Source organism: Lathamus discolor, chromosome 2 (assembly GCF_037157495.1).
Source record: "Lathamus discolor isolate bLatDis1 chromosome 2, bLatDis1.hap1, whole genome shotgun sequence".
Lineage (NCBI taxonomy): Eukaryota > Metazoa > Chordata > Aves > Psittaciformes > Psittacidae > Lathamus > Lathamus discolor.
In genome coordinates, this window is record NC_088885.1 from 126,541,659 (window position 1) to 126,563,933 (window position 22,275).

General features: G+C 38.2%; 1 protein-coding gene across 10 annotated transcripts in view; it reads right to left on the reverse strand.

Annotated features, from left to right (window-relative positions):
• The window catches only part of EYA1 (EYA transcriptional coactivator and phosphatase 1), an 89,533-nt gene that overhangs the window by 31,077 nt on the left and 36,181 nt on the right, over positions 1 to 22,275 (reverse strand). For 6 of the 10 annotated variants that reach the window (XM_065669390.1, XM_065669391.1, XM_065669395.1 and 3 more), the window contains 3 exons: positions 14,324 to 14,466; positions 13,098 to 13,181; positions 6,969 to 7,058 (listed from right to left, as the gene is read on the reverse strand). In XM_065669390.1, coding sequence (XP_065525462.1) covers positions 6,969 to 7,058; positions 13,098 to 13,181; positions 14,324 to 14,466 — 317 coding nt within the window. The remainder of the gene's footprint in view (positions 1 to 6,968; positions 7,059 to 13,097; positions 13,182 to 14,323; positions 14,467 to 22,275) is intronic. The other 4 variants (XM_065669394.1, XM_065669393.1, XM_065669392.1 and 1 more) reach the window with 1 other exon arrangement.

Consider the following 22,275-nt stretch of genomic DNA (forward strand, 5'->3'; position numbering starts at 1 on the left):
CCCAAAGCTGGCTCCACGACATTTCCACAAGGTATGAGAATAAATGATGGACTTCCACACTGCTAAGAGTGGGCAACCTGCTCTCCCAGCTTGCTCTGGAGCTTGCTCAAAGCCTGCACTTAAGGGCTGGCTTGCATCCAAGCACTTCATTTGTTAGATTACTTGACTCTAGGACCAGATGTGCTGTAGTGCTTTCAGAAAGAGGAGCATTTTACCCTACAGTGGTCATGGTTCTTTGAGATGTGCAGTAACCTGCACACAATAAGTCTGCTGAATGTTATTATTCAATAATGTGTATTATCATAATGCCCATGATCCCAAATCATGCTTCAGAGTGCTACTGTGCTAAAAGTTACCAGCCTGAGTCTGTGGCATATTAAAGTACTAAGGTCTGAAGGGAAATAGTTTCCTTTTCGCCTTCAGATTAAAGAAACAGAACATATGGCTGTATTGCTTCAAAGGCATTCCTAAAGGGCACTGCATGGTTCGCTGGGGCCATAGCTGTGTGCACGGTCACTGAAGGACCTGGGAGGAAAGTCACTTAGTCTCCTGTGGTGTTACTGATACCTACAAAGAAGAAAATTTTCAGGCTGATGAAAAGAAGAATATATGTCCCTGTCATGAAGAAAAGCACTCCTTGAGGCCCAGAAGTGATTTATATGGTGCATTTGCTTCCAGCAGCAGGGAGGCAGGCTAGTTTCACCTGTAAGAACTGAAGGCAAAGGCTAAAAAGGGACTAATGTTAAGGAAGTTCTGCTCTGTGATCAGGCTTCACAGTTGCTGTGCTGGATTTTAGTTGCTCCCTTTCTTAGGCCTGAGCTTTCACTGTGAAGGAGAACCTCTTCTTGGAGCAACCCCTTTAGTGCCTGGTGTTAGTACAGAAGGTATAAGTAAGTGCTTTAGTGCCATGAGGCTGCACTGCAATGTGGATCTTAGCGGTCCTTTATATTTCCTCAGAGAGCTGAAAGGCCCTGCACACTGCTGGGTGTCAGACATCCTGGTCACATTTCAAGTAAAAAAGCTGCCCTCCACACAGCCCTGAGCTTGCAAGGGAATATGAGGGAGACATAGTGTTGATAAATACTGATGGTCCAGTGACTGGGAGATACAAACAAGGGGAGCAGGCACATCCACATAGTAAATGATGCAGGAAACAACCCACAAAATCAGTTTTCATAAAAAATACCTGGCAGTTAATTCCTCCCTATCAACTTCTAGATCTGAGTAAATCCAAGCAAGCAGTTACAGAAGTTACAGACTTGTAGGAGTCCTGGAAGGATTTATTGCCATATGGGTGAAGGAAGGAGGTTTACAGGGCAAACATAGAGTGTGAGAGTGCAAGGATGTAAACGCTGTTTATTCTTTGCTTTAAACTGTGAACAGATGCATACAGGTAAGTCAGTATCTTCATGCCTCATGAGAGCCAGGTATGTTCCCATATGTGTAAGGTGTGGGATTTGTAAAATGTTTTCTATTCTAACTTAATGGAGTAAAGAGGCAGGAGAATTTAAGCAATACAGACAGCTGCCCTTGTGCTGCTCCTCAGCATGGGAGGCCTGATCCCAATACCAACCCCTGAGGAACACCACTTGTCACTGGTCTCCTCTTGGACATTGAGCTGTTGACTGCAATTCTTGAAGTGTGACCACCCAGTCAATTCTTTATCCACCAGGTGGTCTGTGTCAAATCTACGCTCTTCCAAATTAGAGACAAAGATGTGCAAAGCATTTAACATTGTCCTGCATGACAAGTCCAGGTAGATGATGTCAGTCGCTCTTCCCTTTCCACCAATGCTGTAACTCCATCATAGAAGGACACCAAGTTTGTCAGGCATGAATTGCCCTTAGTGAAGTCATATTGGCTGTCACCAATCACTTCCTTTTTCCTCATGTGCCTTAGCACAGTTTCCAGAAGGATCTGCTCCATGATCTTGCCAGGCAGAGAGGTGAGACTGACTGGCCTGTCGTTCCCCAGGTCTTCCTTTTTTTCCTTTTTAAAAATGGGTATTATGTTTCCCTTTTTGCAGTTAATGGGAACTTTAATGGACTGTCGTGACTTCTCAAATATGATGGATGGTGGCTTAGCCACTCCATCCACCCCCAGGCAGAGGTCCATGCACTCCAGATGGTCATTGACACAGAGGGCAACACCTCCTCCTCATCTCTCCTGCCTCTCCTAAAAAGCCTGTATCCTTCCATTCTAAAACTCCGGTCACAGGAGGCATCCCACCAGTCTCCATGATGTCAGTTGGATTGTAGCCCTGCAGACGTGTACACACCTTTAACTCCTCTTGTTTATCCCAAGGCTATGTTTGATTCCATAGAGGCATTTGAGTTGGGCCCCTGATGAGGCTGACTTACTGGATGGAGTGCCTGGAATTAATTTGTGCTGCTTTTCAGATACTCTCCTGCTGACCTGCAATCCCTCTCCAGGCTCTGGGCAACTCTTGCTGGTACTGGCATAAAACTGGTAGGAGCTGGATGGATTGAGGTTCCCCTCCCCCCGCAACTTTAGTTTAAAGCTCTCTTCACCACCTTGGCCGCCTGAGGTCCGGACTGCAGCCTCTCCCTTCAGCACCTCTGTCTGGGCAGAAGCATTAGCCACTGCTGGGGTAGATGGTGCACATCCCCCAGCTGGAGCTGCAGCCTTTGCTCTCAGATGAGCGTCCACCATTCAGTCTTAGGGTCAGGTAGGACAAGTGCCCTTGACCTATGGAGATGGTTACAGAATGGTGCCCAGTTGCTAGGTTACTGGACTTCAAGTCTCTCCACTTGCCTGGTGGAATCCCTCCTTTGAAGAGGTGCTCTCCCATCCTGGTCACAGTGCTCCTAGTCGCTAGTCCCTAGGGCTGCCCTTGTGGCTACCGTTACTCATGGCCTTGCCCGCCTTCTCGTGAGAGCTGCTGGCTCCTGGTGGGTCTCAGTGCTCCCCTGGGGTTTCCCTGGCACAAGAATGACCCACGTACACTGCAATCCCCCACTGTGCTCTGGAATGCACCTGCACTGGAGCTGATCGCCTTGGCAAGTGACGAGATAGGCAAATGTCATGTTTCAGTCACATCATCAAGTTGCTAATTTCCCTAAAACACTGGGGCATACATCCTAAAATACCTAATATGTGTAATTGCTCCATATATACCATTAAAATATTATACCTTATTATCCCTATCACAACATAATCAGCATGTAAAATCACGCATTCTTTTCTGATGAGATAACTCTGTCTCTCTTGAGAGCGTTACATCAGTGTAGTTATTCCCTCCTGCATGCAATTAAATTTCTACCATAGAACACAGTATGAGATAGTTAAAGGAAGATTTTCAATACTGAAAACCTATACTTCCTAATTTGAAGTTAGATTTTGGAATCTAAATTTTGAGATCACTGCACTATTTTGTATTGTTTGTCTTAGTATACTTCTATAATTTCATTATGAAATTACTACTAACACAAGAAAATATTCTTTATGATGGCACTTAGATCAAATTATATGTTAGTAAACATTAATATTTTCTTTTCAGGATTTTAAAAAACCTGCCATGCCTCTTTAACATGCTGTTTAAGAAATGTTCCTTCAAGGTCAGGTATTTGCTATTATATCAGTTTGGAATTAATTACGTCAAATAAATGTGCATAAAGTGAAGGAAATAAGGCATCTCCTCTAGTTTTTCTCAAAGCAATAAACTAAAAAATTACTACAAACTGAGGGTGCAGTAACTAATTGTAAATCTAAGTGGAGTTCACACATTCAGAGCTAGACAGTAAGACCTGATTGATTTTTTTCCATTGAATCTGAGCAATGCCAATTACAAATAGTAGTACTACTATTATTAATAATAATAGTAGTAGTGTTACATAAAGAGCAACAAATAGAAAATGAGATGATTCATTTACCTGGCTGTGTCCCCTACTAAATTAGCATGGGTAAACTAGTTTGCAACTGATACGCACTGGCATTGATTCACTTTATACAGACTAAAAAATGACTGCTGAAATTTAGAATTTAACCTAATAACATTAAGTAAAACTCTAGGTTGAGCTCAAGCAGTGCTTCAGAGATCACTGCTGCAACTCTGCCCTTTGCATTCCAAATGTTAAACCAGTCTTCAGCAGCTTAAAAGAGGACAAAATACTTTCTCCCTAACTTGGATAGCAAGAGAGCTGTTCTGATTAGAGCTTTCTGGAACACATGTAATGAAAAAAAGATTTTTATTAAAAATCATTAACTTGAGGTATCTCGAAAAATGTGCATCATAAGCCAAAGTTATGACAGACGACTGCCTGCCCATAAACCCAGCCTCTCTCTATGCCAAGAAGGGTTCCCCCTGAGCCTGGGTGAGCCAGAGAGCATCAGCTTTCAGTTTCCCACTTTGAATTATGCCTAGACCCAAAGACATGTCTACACTGTGGGTTAGACAAGTTCCAAGTCCAGCTTTGCCTGTTTTCATGCTATTTCTGGGCAAGGATGCCCAAGCTCTGTGGCTCGCTGGAAATGCTGCACACAAACTTTATGATTCCTAACAGCTCAGATGCTTGTGCACGTGAACTGGAAAGCTTATGAGTGAGCAGGGTCACCACTAGATCTTCCAGACTCAGTCCTTCATCGGCAAGAACAGATGCTTTAAGCCTGAGTCACAGCCAAGCCAAATTGCCCGCGGTTTTCATGGAAGTCTGTCAAGCTGCAGGGCAGCCTGATCTTCCAAACCACCAAGCAAGAACTTTAGGTTTCTGAGATGAATGCAAGGAGTCTGCCCTGAGGTTGCAGCCTTGGGAACCAGGCAGGCCCTGCTAATAATGGTGATGCTCACAAGAACAACAGCGGGTCCAGGATGTATGCATATTCCTTCAAAAACAATATGTGTCTGTGACATGTTTCAAAACCGCTGACATTTCTGGTGAACTGAAAGATCAGTCTGTGGCCAAGTCTAGTCCCTACATGCTGCTTCCCACAAAGTACAGGCTCTCTTATGCCCCTTCCCTGTGTACTTCTCTGAAGAACAAGCACAAACCTACTGCTTGGCACACTGATCATGCTCTTCACTCCCTTGGACAGGGCAAGATCTTTCAGATTTGAGCTTGGGTTCCTCAGAAATAAGGACTCAAAGCTCATGCAAAAACATGAACACAACTGCTCACTTGTAAATGCCTCTGTGTATGAAGACTACAACTAAGGGTATAGACACCATGACACTTGAGTTTGAAGACACAAGACAAACTGGCTTGTTATGGGGGAATGCAAAGAACCAAGCTCATCCAGTGAGCTACTCTGCTTTCATGAACCATGTGAATCAGTATTTTTTTCATACACAGCTTCAAAGTTCTTCACAGAATAAACTGCTATGCTGTATTGTTAAGGCTGTAACATGCCAATTAGCAGAAGATAATCTACTACCCCTAAAATGTGGTCGATTGTTTAACTTCCATTAAGGTCAGGGATGCTGACAAACATGTACAAAGAAGTAGCAACAAGTCTGCTGGCTACACACAGCAAATGAAAACACAGAGAACTCTGTTGATTATGCTGGTAAGATAGAGTAGTACTTTCTGCTTTGGAGAAAATGAAATATAACCAGAAATCAGAAACAGATTTGGAAAATAACTAGCTTTGTTGTACTTTTCTAAAATCTGAAAAATCAGTCCTATACATGAAACTCACTAATGGTGCTTCTTACATCCCAAACAATTATATCTTTACATATTCTTAATGAAAGAAATTGCTGCTTTAAAATGTAAAGAAATATTCTATTTTATTGTAAATATAAAAAATAAATACTCCAATAAGGAATGGAAGTAAAAATAAAGCACATTAAATAATTTCATTACATTCTAAGATGCCAAATCATCTGTGAGTGGTTTCTTTTTAGATTAAAAGAAATCAAAATATAGGACAGATGTTGGACAAACCACATTTGAGGTCTATCACACACTGGCATTTTTCAAATGATTTTGGCTCATCTATTAAATAAGGTGTATTTTGCTTGATTTTGAAAAGGGAAACATCAGGAAATATTTAAAGGCCAATTGCTGCCAATTAACTTTGATCAGCAAAAGTTGCATTTGAATCTTTAAGATTCTTTTGCCTGTCTGGAATAACACACTATTCTAAAATCCAGCAAAACAACAATTTGATGATTAATGTGTGTTGGCAGCCCCACCACAAGCTTGCTTAACAGCTGGATTTTAAATAAACAGCTGTCTTCACTATGATGGGAAAGAAATCTGACTGTTTTCATGTTTTTATGCTGTTAAAATATGATCAGAAAATGCTTTCTTCCCTTTTAAGATGAAACAGCCAGGCATTATGGTGACAGCCTCTTTCAGCAGTTTGGGTAGTTTTAGAACTATCTCACAAGCATTACCAAACTAGAGCCTGCATAGGCTGAAAAAAACCTTGGCATGACGACACCAGCTCCTTGCCACATGCCGCAGGTTTGAGGCACGCACAGCAGAGATTCCCTAGCACGTAACAAATAGTATGTGCCCCCAGGAAAGGCAGAGGACCCCCAGTAAACAGCCCATGGAGACAGACAGCATATACAACATTAATGATTTCCCTCAGGGTTAAGGTAATACTTGCCCACAGCGGGATGCAAGTGAGAAATCTGTACCCAGCCATTAACTGTTTATAGAAACTGAGGATTAATATTTAATGGCCTGTGCAGACTATTGAATTCTAAAGTTTATAGATGCTTTTGGTGCATCCACTTCTCAAACTTGTCTACTGTGGTCATGAAAACTAAGACCTGTGAGGACAAAACTCCACCATTTAAACTACTGTAACCTTTGAATGCCAGTGTGGCCATTTACTGTAAATATTATTATATATCCTAATGACAAAACAACACAGATATTTTCTAAATGTTTTCATATTGAAACTGTGAAACCAAAAGTAACTGCCAAGCCATCTAACACATAAAAAGAGACAAATATTAAATCACCTTTATGCGTTTCAAAAGAATGAACACTTACTTCTAAATCATTAAAGAATAGATGAGTGTCCGCCAAATTGAAAATCATCTCTTCCATTCGGAGTCCAAGAGACACAGAAGTGGGTGGATCCTTCAAGAAGAAATTAAGGAGTACACCATCAATATCATGCCTAACATACATACCAGAATATAAACTGAAGGAACTATTTTTCAAGGTAGATTGTATGATGTATTAAATGCAACATCTGCTTCTTCAGTTTAACGTCAGTAACTCTCTTTAATCCTGTACTATAACACCAGTAACACTCAAAAATATGAATTTAACTTGAGTGATCCCATGATTCTGCAGCGGGACCTCTGTGGTCACCCTTGTGCACCCCTGGCATGGGCTCTCTGCCCTCTGTGCAGAAAGGCCAAATCGATTTCACTTAAAACTTTTGCAGATTTTACAATTGCTTACAAATTTTATGATAAACCAAGGGCATGATAATGCTATTGCTACTCAAACTAAACTCTCCCTTGTCACAAGTGAAAGGATTCAGTCTTGGGAATACCTAGTGACTTTAAAGCGAATCACCGTTAATGTTTTATTTGCAAATGGCAATTATATTAAAAACCACTCATTGATTCTCCACAAAACGATGCTTTAATTACGCTTTCAGCTTGGCCCACCCATGCAGAGTGAACAAATCTATTGTTTGTTATTAATACATAACACACTTTAACTTCTCTACAGAAATTACTATAACAACTTATTCCTTACTGAGCTAATAAACTCAAAAAGCATGTTCAGCATTGTGGTTACCAAATGCATTGCAGATGTTTGCCTTGTTGTGATTTTTTTGTGTTTTATATATTTTCAATCTGAAAAATTGAAATGAAAGCCTGATATATACACTTGATATAGAGTTTCTCCTTTATAATGCCAAGTATATCCAAGCGCACAGAAGCATGAGTTTGAAAGAACATGTTCTATCATCTCATGACACCCTCTATTAACAGTGTTAGTTTGTTAGGAATTATATTTTAAATAGAACTGCAGAAGTGACAACTCATATTTTACTTAAAATAAGTTAATATTCTAAACCTGATGACAACTCAAAAGTTAGAAAACAAGAGATTTAGTCCCTAGTTTCTTTTTCCACCTCTCAATCAAATTAATAGGTGTTTCAACATGATCTCTGAACTTTCAAACATTTTTTTCTGTAACTACTAGTTAAAAAGCAAAATGTGTCAGTAGCAAAGAACTTGAAAAGAATGGTGATTTGGCAGTCTGTTTGCTTTCTGGAAATGCAAAATCCAAGTAAAACTAACCAGAAAAAAGTATTTTGGAAAGAAGCATTTCGAAACAAAGCTACATAGAACAGACAAAACATCTTTTCTTGAACTCACATACATTAAAAGCAAATCAGTAATCAAGTCTATAAAAGAGAAAAAAAAAAAAAGCCCTAATAAATGGGAGAGAAAAATCGCATCATACTATTTTGATAAGCTTTGCCCTCAAAAATAAGCTATTTAAACTGGCATTGCCAAAAAAAGAATAGTTGGCTTCCTAATTCAAATGGAAAGACTTTAAAATATGAACAGAAGTATTCTGTCCCTCTGTTTTAATATTGGTCTATTTGTAGACATATGTCTCCCTTTCTTTTACTTTTGCAGGCATGTGAGGTGGAAAGCAGGTGAGATTTTGTCTCCAGCTAGACCTGAGGCTACTTTTCCCTCTGACATTCCTGTTGATCTTTGTTCCCAGTTTCCACCCCACCATCCTTCATAGCTCGTTGCTCTTTTTGTTTTAAACTGGACAATGATTTCTCTTGTGCCTAAGCCCTAACAGGAGTCACTCCACAAAGTCTCTGCTTTAGTTATTAAAAGGAGTTAGATGGACTAAGGGTCTAAGATGCAAATGCAGATCACTAGCTACATCTTGATTATCAACTGCTAATGTAACAGGGCAGAACTAATCCCATTCTGAGTTTCCATCCATAAATAGGAACATCATTTTCAAAAGCAGAATAAGTGGGCAGATGGAGCATGATATTGGTTATGACCCAAATGGTTAATTTTAAAGAGATGGCTGTGAATATATATTTTAAGTTTCAATGTACACACAACTTAAATATTTTTATTAAACATTTTATCACACTTCTGAGTCTGAAAAAATTTTTTTTGTAAAGCTTTCCGTGACCCATCTCACTCCAAGGTATTTTTTTAAATGGCAGACAAAACAGAATGGGTATTTCTCTGAAGTAATACTAAAATAACGCCATTTATTAGGTTAATTTAATTGGGAGAAAAACAAATAAGAAAATCATTGGCACCTACTGAAAATGTCAGATTAAATACCACAGGAGCTAAGAGAAGAAACAAAACAGGTAGCTTTTTAATTTCTTGACTTAATTGACTTGACTTAAACCAATCTTTTTCTATAGAAAGTTCCACTTAGCACAGAAACCATGTTAAGCTGCAGCTCTGGATACCCACATATTTAACAGAGGCAAAAGTCTTATCTGCATTAGTGTTATAAATACCTGCATAGTCACAAACTTGCAACTGCCCTAGTAAAAAGCACAAGAGCATGGGTTTAAGGCGCTGCAGCAGATTAAACCCTGATGTCAGACATTACAGTGGGGGCTGAAACCTTTAAAAAAAGACAAGGCTAGAATAAATTTGTTTTTTTTTAAATAATCCCATACTGAACCTTCTTTTGAAATTTTAAGCCACTAATTGCTAACTAATTATTGTGAGGTGTCACACAATGAGGAGGAAAGCTAACAATCTCTCCTCGTTGATTGGGATTTGCAGGTTCAGTTGGAGTGTCTTTTCAGGTATGGTCAAAATTAGGTACAAATCTCTGAGGGAGGTACAGTTTAGCTACAGAAAAGAAATACCAATGTCAAACTGCTTAAGCAGGCCTTTGTTTTGAATACTGGTACTGGAGCCAAAACATTGTCTGTATGTCATTTCTAAATTCTACCCACTTGATTTCTTTGTTTTGTGGAGAAACAAGAAGCTGAAAAACAGGAAAGTTCACTTTGGGTACAAGGCTTATTTTCCACTTAAGCCTACAGGTCACAAATGAAGGGTTAAGTGAAACCAGGCTTTGTTTTTCTCAATCTCTAAAATATATTAAACCACATTAAAATAGCTTATAATTTAAAGGAAAATTCCTTTAAAGCCTCTGAATATAAATGCTTTTGTGGAGAATGGAAATGTACATAAGGACCATAATATTCTAGTGCCAATATTGAGACATATTTCCACCTGCTCCAAGAGACTAAAGAAGCTCTCCAACTTTTTCCAAATTCCAAAACTTAATCATTCGATATCTGTCTCAAAACATAATTTTTGAGGTCTTAGAAGCCCTAATGCCAATTAAAGTAACGGATAACTTTATATTCGATCAATAGATCTCTCACTGTACATAAATAAATAAAAATCCAAATGCAAATGGAAATATTTAGTTTTGTTTCTTTTTTTTTCCTCTTCTGGAAGGACATAGCATATTCCTATACTAGTTGCATACATTTCATGTTCACAAAAATGAAATCACCCTTAAATAAAAATGTAGCAGTTTATACCATGACTGTGCAAATGGAAAAGCAGAGGCATGATTTTGTTCCAACAATGCTGAAGGACAAAGGCAGGGAGAAAGCAGAGCACAATAACAGCAAAAGGAGAGCAGGTGATAAAAACAGATGAGAAAGTAAGAATATACAGAAAAGGGTGGCACAAGCAAGAAGTTATGAGGAAAAAGACAGAGAATAAGGAAAAGAAAATCAATCCCTTCAGCAGCAGGACTGCTCATCATTCATAGTCATTCACCATGAAACTCACTCAGGCATTATGAAAAGAGATGAATACCAAGTTGCCAAATCCTCTATTACTTAATGAGGATATTTTTGCTTGTTTGAAGATTCAGCTTTTGTATTTTAATGATTATGTGAGGAGCTTAGATTTAATTTTTTAAAAGGGCATTTCTAGCCCTCATCACAGTGCAGAAAGGTATGAGCAGGTGATGTCAGATTGCTCAAAAAGCAGAATGCAGGTGAAATGAACAGAAATTCCCCTCAACTATTTTTTTTTTTTTTTTCAGATTGGCTTATGATCTGGATTTCTGATTTTGAAGGCCAGAAATCATTAGAAAACACTCTTTTGAAAAATGTACACCTCCCATTGCTGCAAATAAATCCTACAATTATCATATGACAGATGCAAGTTTTAGCAGGTTTGCTTTGAACATTTGACACTATCTTTCTCTAATGTCTCTGGAAATGCTAACTGTTGTCTGAAGCTACCAATAAACCAAGAGAAATTGTGATACAAATGAATTTTTAAGAAAATAAAGCAAAAATGGCACACTTCCATGACTTTCAGAGCCAAAGACATGCACATTGCTACCCCTCACCAAAAAGATCTAATATTTATCCAGAGAATAAGCAGTAATGCCGTCATTCCTCTTAAGAGCAATGGCTGATTGTTATTTAGCAATGAAGAAGTATCCTGCTGCATGCCATGCAATGAAAGCCAGCTGGGTGAAAGCTACATCTCAAGTAAACAGTGTCTGCAGTGATGGAGCTGCCATCAGGAGTCACCCACCTCCTGGCAGCATACATATTTATATCTCCCTGCAGCTCAGTACTAGCCACTTGCCTCAGCCTCAAGCATCCAGCAAGAAAGGTGTTTATGTTCAGGCCTCAATTAATGAAACCATTCTAGGGAACTAGTAACAAATGGAAAAAAATGTGCTCGCACAAGTACTTCTACAGCAATGACTAATTAGGTTTTTCCAGCAGGGCCCTGCTGCCCAAAAGCAAGTGGTGAGATTCTGCCTGCACTGAGCTCTTTTTGTCATCACTAGGATTTGTCCTCCTCGTTCTGAACTGAACCGTCATAGATTTGATCACTTTGGGGCGCCATGCAAAAGCAGGTTTTGGCCCAAAATATGGGAAATAACTTTCAGTGAATGTTTAATACTCTATAAAGCTGTCATCTATATTATCCATACAATAATTGTTGGAGCATTTAAAGTTCTAGTGTCTTTTTGCAAGGTAAATATAAACTAGTAATACCAAGGAAACCAAGGTTGCCGAATTAACTTGCTTTTCTGACATATAATGAAGAAAAGCTAATTGTAGTCCTCAAACAGGTAACCTGCTATTACAGCAAACACTTCCAAAAACACACTGCACCTAAACAAGCATGAAAGGTTGCAAACAGTCCTGCTTTAGACTTTCACAATGCATAAAGCTGTTATGAGGAATCCAGAACCTGACTCAGGCACGGACTGAATCAGTAGCAGCTTTGCTCTTCACTTAACTGGGTGTGGGATGAAATCTTGTAGTGATAAATATAAGCTTTACAAGAAAACAGAATGATTACATAAAGCCAGGCAAAACTACCTGGTTATTCTTTATACGTAGACTTTTTTAAGGTTACCAAAACCTCACATTCTTATGCCTCACACGAGGTGAACACGAAACGGCATGACAGATTTTAGCACAAGCCAAGACTTTAGCTTTCAAATACAATCCTGGAAAAACAAAGTTTGATCTCACAAGGGCATTCCATTCATAAACTATTCTCATTCACCTATGTCTGTGTTTTTCTTCTGAGAGTTAGAGGAAACCCACAGCCTGTAGATACATTCATTAGTTCAGTTATGATTTACAGACTGTGCATAATAGAAAGATTTGACTCACAGACTTTCAAAAACATCAGTCAATATGTAGATTAAAAAAAAGTTAAGATAAAAAAATTTAGACTAATCTGTCTGTGTCCAAAAGTATGCTTCCTCTTGCCCTCTCAACACAGAGCACAGTTCATTGCTGATCGCTCAGAGCTAAAATGTTATTTCAGCAATCACTCCTGGAAGTTCTTCACTCTCTGAGGGGAGATAAACCTTTGCAGATTCTGATGATATCAACAGGTTTCAGACACTCTGTACCTACAAACCAAACCTCAAGTGGTCAACGTATTTAATTTAATTATTTACTGAATATAAGAGCTGAGTAAGCGCAAAGAATGGACACATGAAACAGCTTTACTCCTTGATATTTGTCTTGAAACACCTGTACCAATTTGCCTCTAGAAAATCAGCTAATGTTCTGTTCTTTGTGAATCAACTGTAAACCAGCAAATAGAGAAATTCCATCATTTTCTTGACACTTACCCTTCCATATCTGTTAGCATAGGACCCTGTAAGCAAGGAATGGAAAATGATGATTGTCTCATCCAAATCCCAAATGAATACTCTCTGTAAAAAGAGAATCAAATCAATGTGTTCTTCTGTGAAGCCAATACTTGAAATGGAAAGTTAAAATTTGAATCAGTAAGTGCACAAATGAGAAAATTGTATTGAAATGATTATGTATTAAAACCTTAGTTTCCTCATCTCTTTTTTTTAGAACTAGCAAGTTTTTTCCAGAATAAGGTAATACAATCTGTTAGCTTTGTACTACAGCTGCTATTATATCAAATTATTCTTTTTAGAATAGAATTATAGCTATTTTAAATACACACAGAACATGAGATTGTACAATGCATTATTTTAATGCCAGATGTGAGATATAAAAGAGAGGCCTCTGAGAATTAAATCTTTGGAGTTTGAATTCTGTATTTCTGCAAGTTTTATAAAACAAAGTTAATATAACTGCTCTTGAAAATTAGCTCTAAAACCAAAATAAATCAAATTGCTGCTAAGCACTTAAATTCCCTTAATTTATCTATGTTCACTTTTAATGGATTTTTAGGCACCTGAAGAACAAAAATTACGAACTTAGATGCTGCATGTGTAAGAATTTATGGCATCAGTAAATAATTCTTTCACTTACAACCAATGGAAAATATGTGTTTTAAATTTGTCCTCTGACCACACACAAAATGATATTTTACTGAAAAATAAAGTGTTCAAATAGAAGTATTTTAATTCCTGGCGAGATTGTATGTCCCATGATGACAAATGGGCTAAGATTTTGGAAAGGAAAAGTAATGCAGTGCGGACACTCATAGCTGTGGTGTGTCATTGGAGATGGGCTCTCAACATAAAGCATGGGCCACTGGGAGGAATGTGAACATAGCTTGAGAGAACAAAACCCACTATTGTGCTAGAAGTGTCTCCTGTCCAAACGCAAACCTTCCTTTGACATGGGAAAAGCTTGCCTTTTCATATCTTCTTTGACCAAAAAAGGGAAAGAACCTCCCAGTATTTTTCAGAAAAAGTATGTGCTCTTCATGAAGAAGATTCTTTAGAAGAAAAACTATCTTCTACAAAAATGCTGTTAGAAAATAAAAGAGTTCCAATGATACTTATTTTTTATGTGTAAATATTACTTCTCTGTGCAAAATAAAGACAAAAATACAGTCCATAACAGGTCAAAGACATCTAATATAATGTACCTCTAGATCAGAGTCAGGTGGTGGTGAAGGATTATTGTTTCTTCTGCCACGTCCACGTGATTTCCCATCTGAACTACGACGCAATCTATCTGAATCTGAATCCTTAATGGGCGTTGATGGACTGTGGATTGTACTGTATTCTGCTGTGGTAAAGAAATGACATTTTTAACTTCCAGTTTAAACTTACAAACGCTCAACTTACTTGTTTTTTATGTGACATGTGACACTAAACCCAGGATGTTCACTAAAGAGTCCTAACTAAAATAATTAAATCTACAATGATAACTGGAAATACTGCTACAGAAATTAATTCAATCAAGATATACGTAAAAACAGAGATATAAACTATTTCAGTAAACAAATAAAAAGGAGGAAGTAAAAAAAAAATCTTCATTCCTTCAAATCATAGAGTGTATCACTCTATGTGTATTCCTTCAAATCACAGAGTGTATCACTTCACAGAGAAGCTTAAACTCTAAACGGACAATGATAAGGTATACCAGCCCTTTTTTACAGAACATTGGTCTAATTCTAAGCTTTTTGAACATGATTTAAGGTAACCCCCATGGTGGCTGGTAAGAAAAAAACATCCAGGTGTGAAAAAACCTCAAACACACAGAAAGTGTAAACTTTTCCAAATTGCCTGGTTTCAGGCAGTTTTCTTAGATCTCCACATTTGAGCCAGATCAATAGAAGTTCTAAATATGGCATAAAATAGAGTCCTTATTTTCCCAGGGTAAGTTCAATTAATAAGTTTTAAATATGCATTAACTATGAAGAATAAATTTATAGTATTCTTCAAAGACCTACTCAACACTGAATTCTTCCAATGTGTAACTTCCAGACAAGATCCTATTCTTCATAAACAATATTGCAGGCTAATTATCAGGCTTCAGCAAAATTTATTTACAAAGATATTTACAGTTGAATAGGTAAAAAAGAGCAATGATTTATGTATGCAGGAACAACAAAGTTTTCCCAAAAACATGCTAGTTGGAAGATGTTTTGCTATTCTTAACATTCATGGACCTAATAACAGTCAAGGGTGGTGAGGCACTGGACTGGGTTGCCCAGGGAGGTTGTGAGTGCTCCATCCCTGGCGGTGTTCAAGGCCAGGTTGGATGAAGCCTTGTGTGGGATGGTTTAGTGTGAGGTGTCCCTGTCTATGGCAGGGGGGTTGGAACTAGATGATCTTGACGTCCTTTCCAACCCTAACTATTCTATGAGTCTAAGTGCTTGAACATTAACAAAGCAGACACTAAGCAGAGACTATCCTTCCTAGTTCATTTAACTAGCAGTACCATACTCCTCAGAAATGCAACACATTTTAAAATCTCTTTTCAGGACTTCCTTTCACAACCTGAAGTTCACAGAGAAAAGACTTTTATTTTGATGGTTACTGTTGATTTTTTTCCTAAAAAAACCCCAGCCAACCCTTATTTTTGTGAAGGCAGATGAAATTTTCAGGATACAATGTATTTAGCAATTTCACTTCTCAGTTAACATTAGAATCACAGAATTCTAACTGGGCCTTAGCTTTCCTAACCGGGTCCCTAGCTTCACGGACAACATCCCTGCATTCTTCCCAGGCTGCCTGTCCTTGCTTCCACCAAAATTAACTGCTGTTTAGAGTTCAGTAGATATGGATATTTGTATCAATATTAATTTTCTTTTTAATCAGCCTAGACAGTGGCATTCCAGTTTGAAGAGACAGGTATACTTCTCACACAAGTGATTCTTTCTCCTAAAAATAACATCCTATAGAGGTCAAAGTTTAGATTAAGAAGGAGACTCTGGACATCTGTGTAACACCATATATGCACAATTACTCAAAAATAATAAGGTTTCTTGTGCTGAATGAAAAGGCCTTCAAACTCTCATGTTCAGCATTTAAATCTACGCTTCATGGAAATCAGTATATATTATATATTTCGCATTATACTTTTACCTAAGTATCTCAGATTACATTAGGCAAACCAGAATAACAAGTTAAGATATAACTCAAGGTAAAATAAAGAATCTTCAAAAGAGACTCAACCTATACATAAAAGAGTGATTCTGTGTATGTGCCAAACAACAAAAAACACTCAACCACATCAATCTACATACCTAAAGAGAGAGGTTTAAATGTTGAAGACCACGCACATTCCAATAATATGTATTTTTCCTATGAAAATGTATTCTTCAGAATATGTATCTAAACTATTTAAACTCTGCATGCAGATTGCTCTTTCACCTACTGTACTTAAACATAGATAAGAAATCATAACTCAACCAGTGCGAACTTCCTAATCTTTTAAATTTAAATGAGTTTATCTGCTATACATTATTTAAGTCCTTAAAACAAACAAACAAAAAAAAAACAGCAAAAAGAAAGAAAACAACACACAAAAGTGTTGAAATAAATTATAACTCGGTAAATAAACAGACCAGAATTTCTTCAACTGGCATATTGCCCAATGATGTTCCAAATATGTGCTCTAAAATGCAGATGTAATGAAAAATTACATTTCCTATTGACCAGTTTAAATTAGGGTTGCTCCTGATGCCTGACAAGATTTTACGAGTTTGGTTTTAGATACCATTTTTATTAATTCTTTCCACAGAAATTATATGCCTAAAAAGTTTAAGTATGAAATTTGAGACAGTAATAATAATGCTGAGTGAAATAGGGAATAGAGAGCATGGAAAAAGTATAAAGAAAACTTCATGATGAATAAAACCAGGTAAATGTAAAAGAGTGAGCACACAGAGCAGAACATGGTGAGGGCAGGGAAGAAAGTCTGTTTGTAAGAGCCATCCAGCTCTTCATTTTTAGAAACACCTTCATTTAAGCATCCTGCATTCAAAATTTCAAACACAGGGCTGCAAGTTTGAGTGGAGGCTCATTTCTATCTCTCCTTCCAGTGTGCAAACCATCCGTCTGGACAGGCCAGACCCTCATCTCACAGAAAGACTCCCAACCCTACTTTAGGACCCCAAGGTTGGCTGGGCAACACCTTTGCACACCCTTTCTGGAACAGCTGCACCTGCATCATTCCCAGATTTGACTGTAGTGCTTTTCAGGAAATCTACTCTGCTGTTTTAACAGCCATGCCACTAGAAACAGAACATACAACTTCAGCATTCATTACAGCAATATAAGTTAAATCTGTGAAAGTGAAGGACAAAAATATTCTCTTCATTGTATCTGCATGCACTTGAAGACTGTTCTTAGATACTCTTTTTGCTAGGTTAACCCTCCCTGTTGATCTTGCTTTCTAGGTTATGATAAATGCTCTCTATAGTCTCTCTGAACTGTACACAGTAATACAAAGCAAAGTTGTCCCACAGCCTACTCTCCCCTGGCTACCACTTGGCAGAAGACAATCTCCATTTTCACAATACTTTCAGTAAATGTTAGTTTCAGGCCATCTTCTGAGGAGGAAATAACACCTAAGTGGTAGTTTCTCAAAGACCTGGCCAAATATTGCACATGGATACACAGCATTGCTAATACCTGGAGCTTCTGAGCCTACTCAGGAGAGCAGTCAGTTATGAACAGTGTGACAGATGGCAACAACCAATGGGGAAAAACATGACATTGTGTGCAAGAAGCTCACTCCATGTATGTAAAGGGAAACCATAGCATGTACTCTTTGGATTAAAGCTCTGGGTGCACAGCTGGGTTACCATCTCCCTGCCCAATGGCCGCTCTCAGGTCCTCATAAGGAAACCTAACTAAAGAATCCAGTATCCAGCTGAGCCCTGAGCCTTGACAAGCCCAAGCCCTGACAAATTCTGAAGCAAGATAAACAACAGCGGCTGAGGGTACTCAGTGTGCCACTAATATCTGGAGTACTCAGAGCAGTTCGCGGGGAAAGGTAAAGCCTGGAAGGAGCTGCCAACATTCCCCATCCCACATTTGTGCAGTTCATCATTCCTGCCTAAATCTATACCTCACACCTGCTCCTATTCAGATCACATCTCCATTTTTTGAGTTCTCACCCTGTCTCCAAAGAACTCACAGCCCCTCTCAGCATGGTGTCATCTACATATTTAATAGGCAAACACATTCTGTTCCGTCATCTAAATGATTAATGAAAATGCAGTCTGGTGCTAGGCCCAAGGCAGACACTGAGGAATGTTGCTGTAGCCATCTTTCTATTTTAACAGTGAGCTCTCACTAACTTCTCTCTGGACATGGTTTCCTAAACAGTTTTATATCATTCTGCTGTAGTTTCTGCTAGGCTGCTTTAGCCTAGATTGCTTATCAGTTGTTAAGTGAAAACATTTAACTGCCAGGGCAGCAAAGGCCTTGCTGAAGTCAAGCTATATATCCACAAAACATGTTATTGCTATACCTATTATTCTACATTCATTGATAGGAGGAGGTCAATTTGTTCAGCCTCAGCTGGCTTTATGGTACCAGATATATTGTAGTACTAGGCAACAGAAATCATTGTTTCTAAAACACTGAATTTATTTTTATCCTGTTCTTGAGCATCACAAACACAGGGAAGCATAGCAAAAAACCCAGCCCTCCACAAAACTGTAAGTGGAAAAGGGGGTGAGGATGAGCTCTCCACTGCTTGTCCCAGTATTACAGCAAGATCACCAAAGGAAATCCGGCAGTAGCCAGGTTAAACATAAGACAGAAGAGTTCAGATAAAACCTAGAAGAATTGTGGCATATTTTGCCAGAAAATGCCAGGCTTTTAAAGGATTACAAAGGTTCAAGAGTATCCTGAAGACATCACTGGAAGAGAAGCATCAGGAGTGTTACAGCCCTGCCACATGGGCAAGTTGGTTCTGTGGGACCAAACAAGTGGTGGCAATGACCCCAGACTTCACTGTTTCTGGAAGGTCATTTCAGTGCAGATCCAGCCTGATCTAGTCTCTTGATCATCCCTAATGGGGGCTGGAACAATTAGGAGCTACCTTAGAGGACAGTTTTGACTGGAAGGACTCCAGCCAGGTGCTCTTGGACCACTCTGCTGAGCCAAAGCTTTGCATCAAGACTCCTGCTCCAAATTAAAATGCTAATGCGACATACAAACATACAAACAACATCAGCTTTGGAAATCACCTGAGATGAAAATATCTGGAAACTGGAAAAGTGCTTAGGGAAAGTCTTATCTAAACTTAGCCTGCTCCTGAGGCGTCTGCTGATAGCCACTGTGGAGGCAGGATACGGGGCCAGTTGATCCATCAGTCAGGACTACTACAGCCATTTCTGTGTGCTGCATATGCCTTCACAAAATTACATTAATGTAGCAACAGTTATTTTTCGATATTCATTAAAAAACACAGAATTTTTGATCTCTCTGCTACGACACCTTTCTGCACTCTGCCCCAGGCAAACAATAAACGGCACTGCTTGTTTCTGCTTCACACTGAGCAACTTCCTCAAACCTTGACCAAGCATAACAGACTCAATCATCAGAAAAACATTCTGAATCTGGATTCTACAATTTTATGCCTCCTTCACCAGGTGTGACTGGTACCTCCTGCTCCTAACCCCTGGTAGTATCCCTGTAGTGTATGGTAACACCAAGATAGACAAAAACTACACATAACTGTGAGGAATAAAATATGTTCACATTCTGGTTTACCTAAAATACATGAACCATACTGTAGCAGACTTGCCCCTGTGCTTCAAGGCACTGTATTATTGCAACTTGACGTAATATTTTGTAAGCATATGCTTCCCTGTTACATTATTGTGGGCAGTTTTGATGCTTTTGTCACAGTGGACAATTTTTCATCATCTCATAAAAAAAAATACTTTGATTACTCATGAATAGACAACAAAGCTACAGATATACCATTTGCAACACTATATTCTGTAATTCCTTTTGGTTTGTTACGGAATTCCCCCCTAAGTAATTACTGAATATTCTTACTATAGCTTTCAATGTACTATACAGCAGCAGTATCAAATGACAGATCTGGGGAAAACTAGCTACCCCAGAAATCCCCAGATCAAGTCTGTTTCTAGGTAAATCCAACTGGTGAGTGGCAGGTAGAGCTCTTGCTGATGACAAAGGCATTGCAAATTTCAACAGACTTTTTTCGTCCTATGCTGAAGGAGTATGCAAAAAAGAGTAAACACACATTAGTAAAGTAATCATATCTCATGTCACAATGTAAATCACATGGATGAGATGGGCTGAGGATGACCAGTATAGTCAAATGTCTATTCAAGTAGGCATGTAGAAATATTTTCCATTTAGATTGTGCCAAGAGCAACAGTTTCCCCTCAAATCTTATACTTCAGTTTGAATAAAGACCTTAGATCCTCAGGCCAGTGTCATTTCAACTCTTGTATACCAAAATAAAAATATAAGATACAAGTAGTTTGAATATGTCAGTCTCATGCTATGATTTTCTTACTTTTGCATAAAGTTTATTTTTGCATAAATAAAGCTAAACACAAAATTCCATGAGCACTATGCAAACTTATCCCTTTAGTGCTTACATAAAACTCGCCCATGATTAAACAATGCAGCACAATAAATTAGGTATTTGAAGACTAATTTTTTTCTTTACGTTCCCATAAAAATAGTATGACTACACCATTAGTAGTAAGTAAAAGTGCTAAATAAATATTTCAAGGAGTACAACAACGCCTGCTGACAGGATCATAGATGGATGTCTTTAGTGCTGTTTTGACAAAATGTCAAAATCTTCACGGGAAAAACGAATCCAGTGTTTGTCTATACAGGACCACAAGCATATTATTATAAGCAGAAATCCTCAACAGTCTGTTAAAAATATTGGCAAAAATACCTATTTATTTCAAGGCTTAGGTGACTTTTTGATTTAGGACTGTATACTCAAAATAATGACAACATATCATACTAACAGTATATCTTACATATAACAGTATACCTTAACTATGGATGGCAACAACTATATTAATAAGCCCTGCAGCGGTTGATTTTTTTTTTCTCCAGCTTTCAATGCTATGTCTAATTTATTGTTATGAAATATGATAAGGAGTAACTGCAAAAGTGGCTTTGCCTTTTGCAATACTACATGTGATATAGTGTTCAAGGAAAAAGAAGTTTAGTCTTTAAGAGCAAAATGGTGACCCGTGGCTGAGAACAATTTTTTTTGGCTAGCATGGTCCTTGTGGGGTTTTTAATCTGCATTGTGAAGTATATGAGTAATATAAAAAAATCTCTTCCAGTAATATTTTAAACATACTTATTGCAGAAACCAAGAAAATTGAAAGAGATCAAATCTCAAGAACAATGCAAGTCTCTCTTGTGAGAAATACTGCTTAATAAATTATAAATACAGCATCTTATGAAATAGAAGGATGAATTCAACTCTGCTGACTGAATTTCTAAACAAAAGTCTGCACAAATCGAGACATTTTTCCAGCTGTGATGATGGAACTGACATACTGCAAGAGAAAATTAATAAAGCTTTAGAAAAAGTAGTCCTTTTCTACATTAACTCTAAGAAATACATTATGAATGTTCCTCTAATTATTTTAGAACATCAGGGTAGGCATGATGGACTGGGGCAAAACTCCTTCTGTCCAGTATAAATTTCAGTACTGGCCAAAAGCAGGTGATTAGTTGAGAGAGCGTAAAAAGGACACCTACACACAGTGCTAAGTCATCCACTGTCTCCAGTGATTTTTTAATGTCAAGAATTTCTTGACCTGACATGGCATCTGTGTAAATCCAATCTTTCAGATTGTCTAGGCAGTGCTTGAACTTGCATAAACTTTTTGCATCTACAACATCCTGCAGCAAAGAGCTGCACGGCTTACCTAGAGACAACGTAAAGAAATATTTCCTTTTGTTCACTCTGAACCCGCTTCAGTGAATTGGAATATTGGAAGTGAGAATGAATTTTTGCTCACTAGTCTACTTTTTTATTTTTTATAATTTTAATCATTATTTCTTCTCTTACATAACACAGCTCACAAAAATCGGCAACTTGCTGTTCATATCT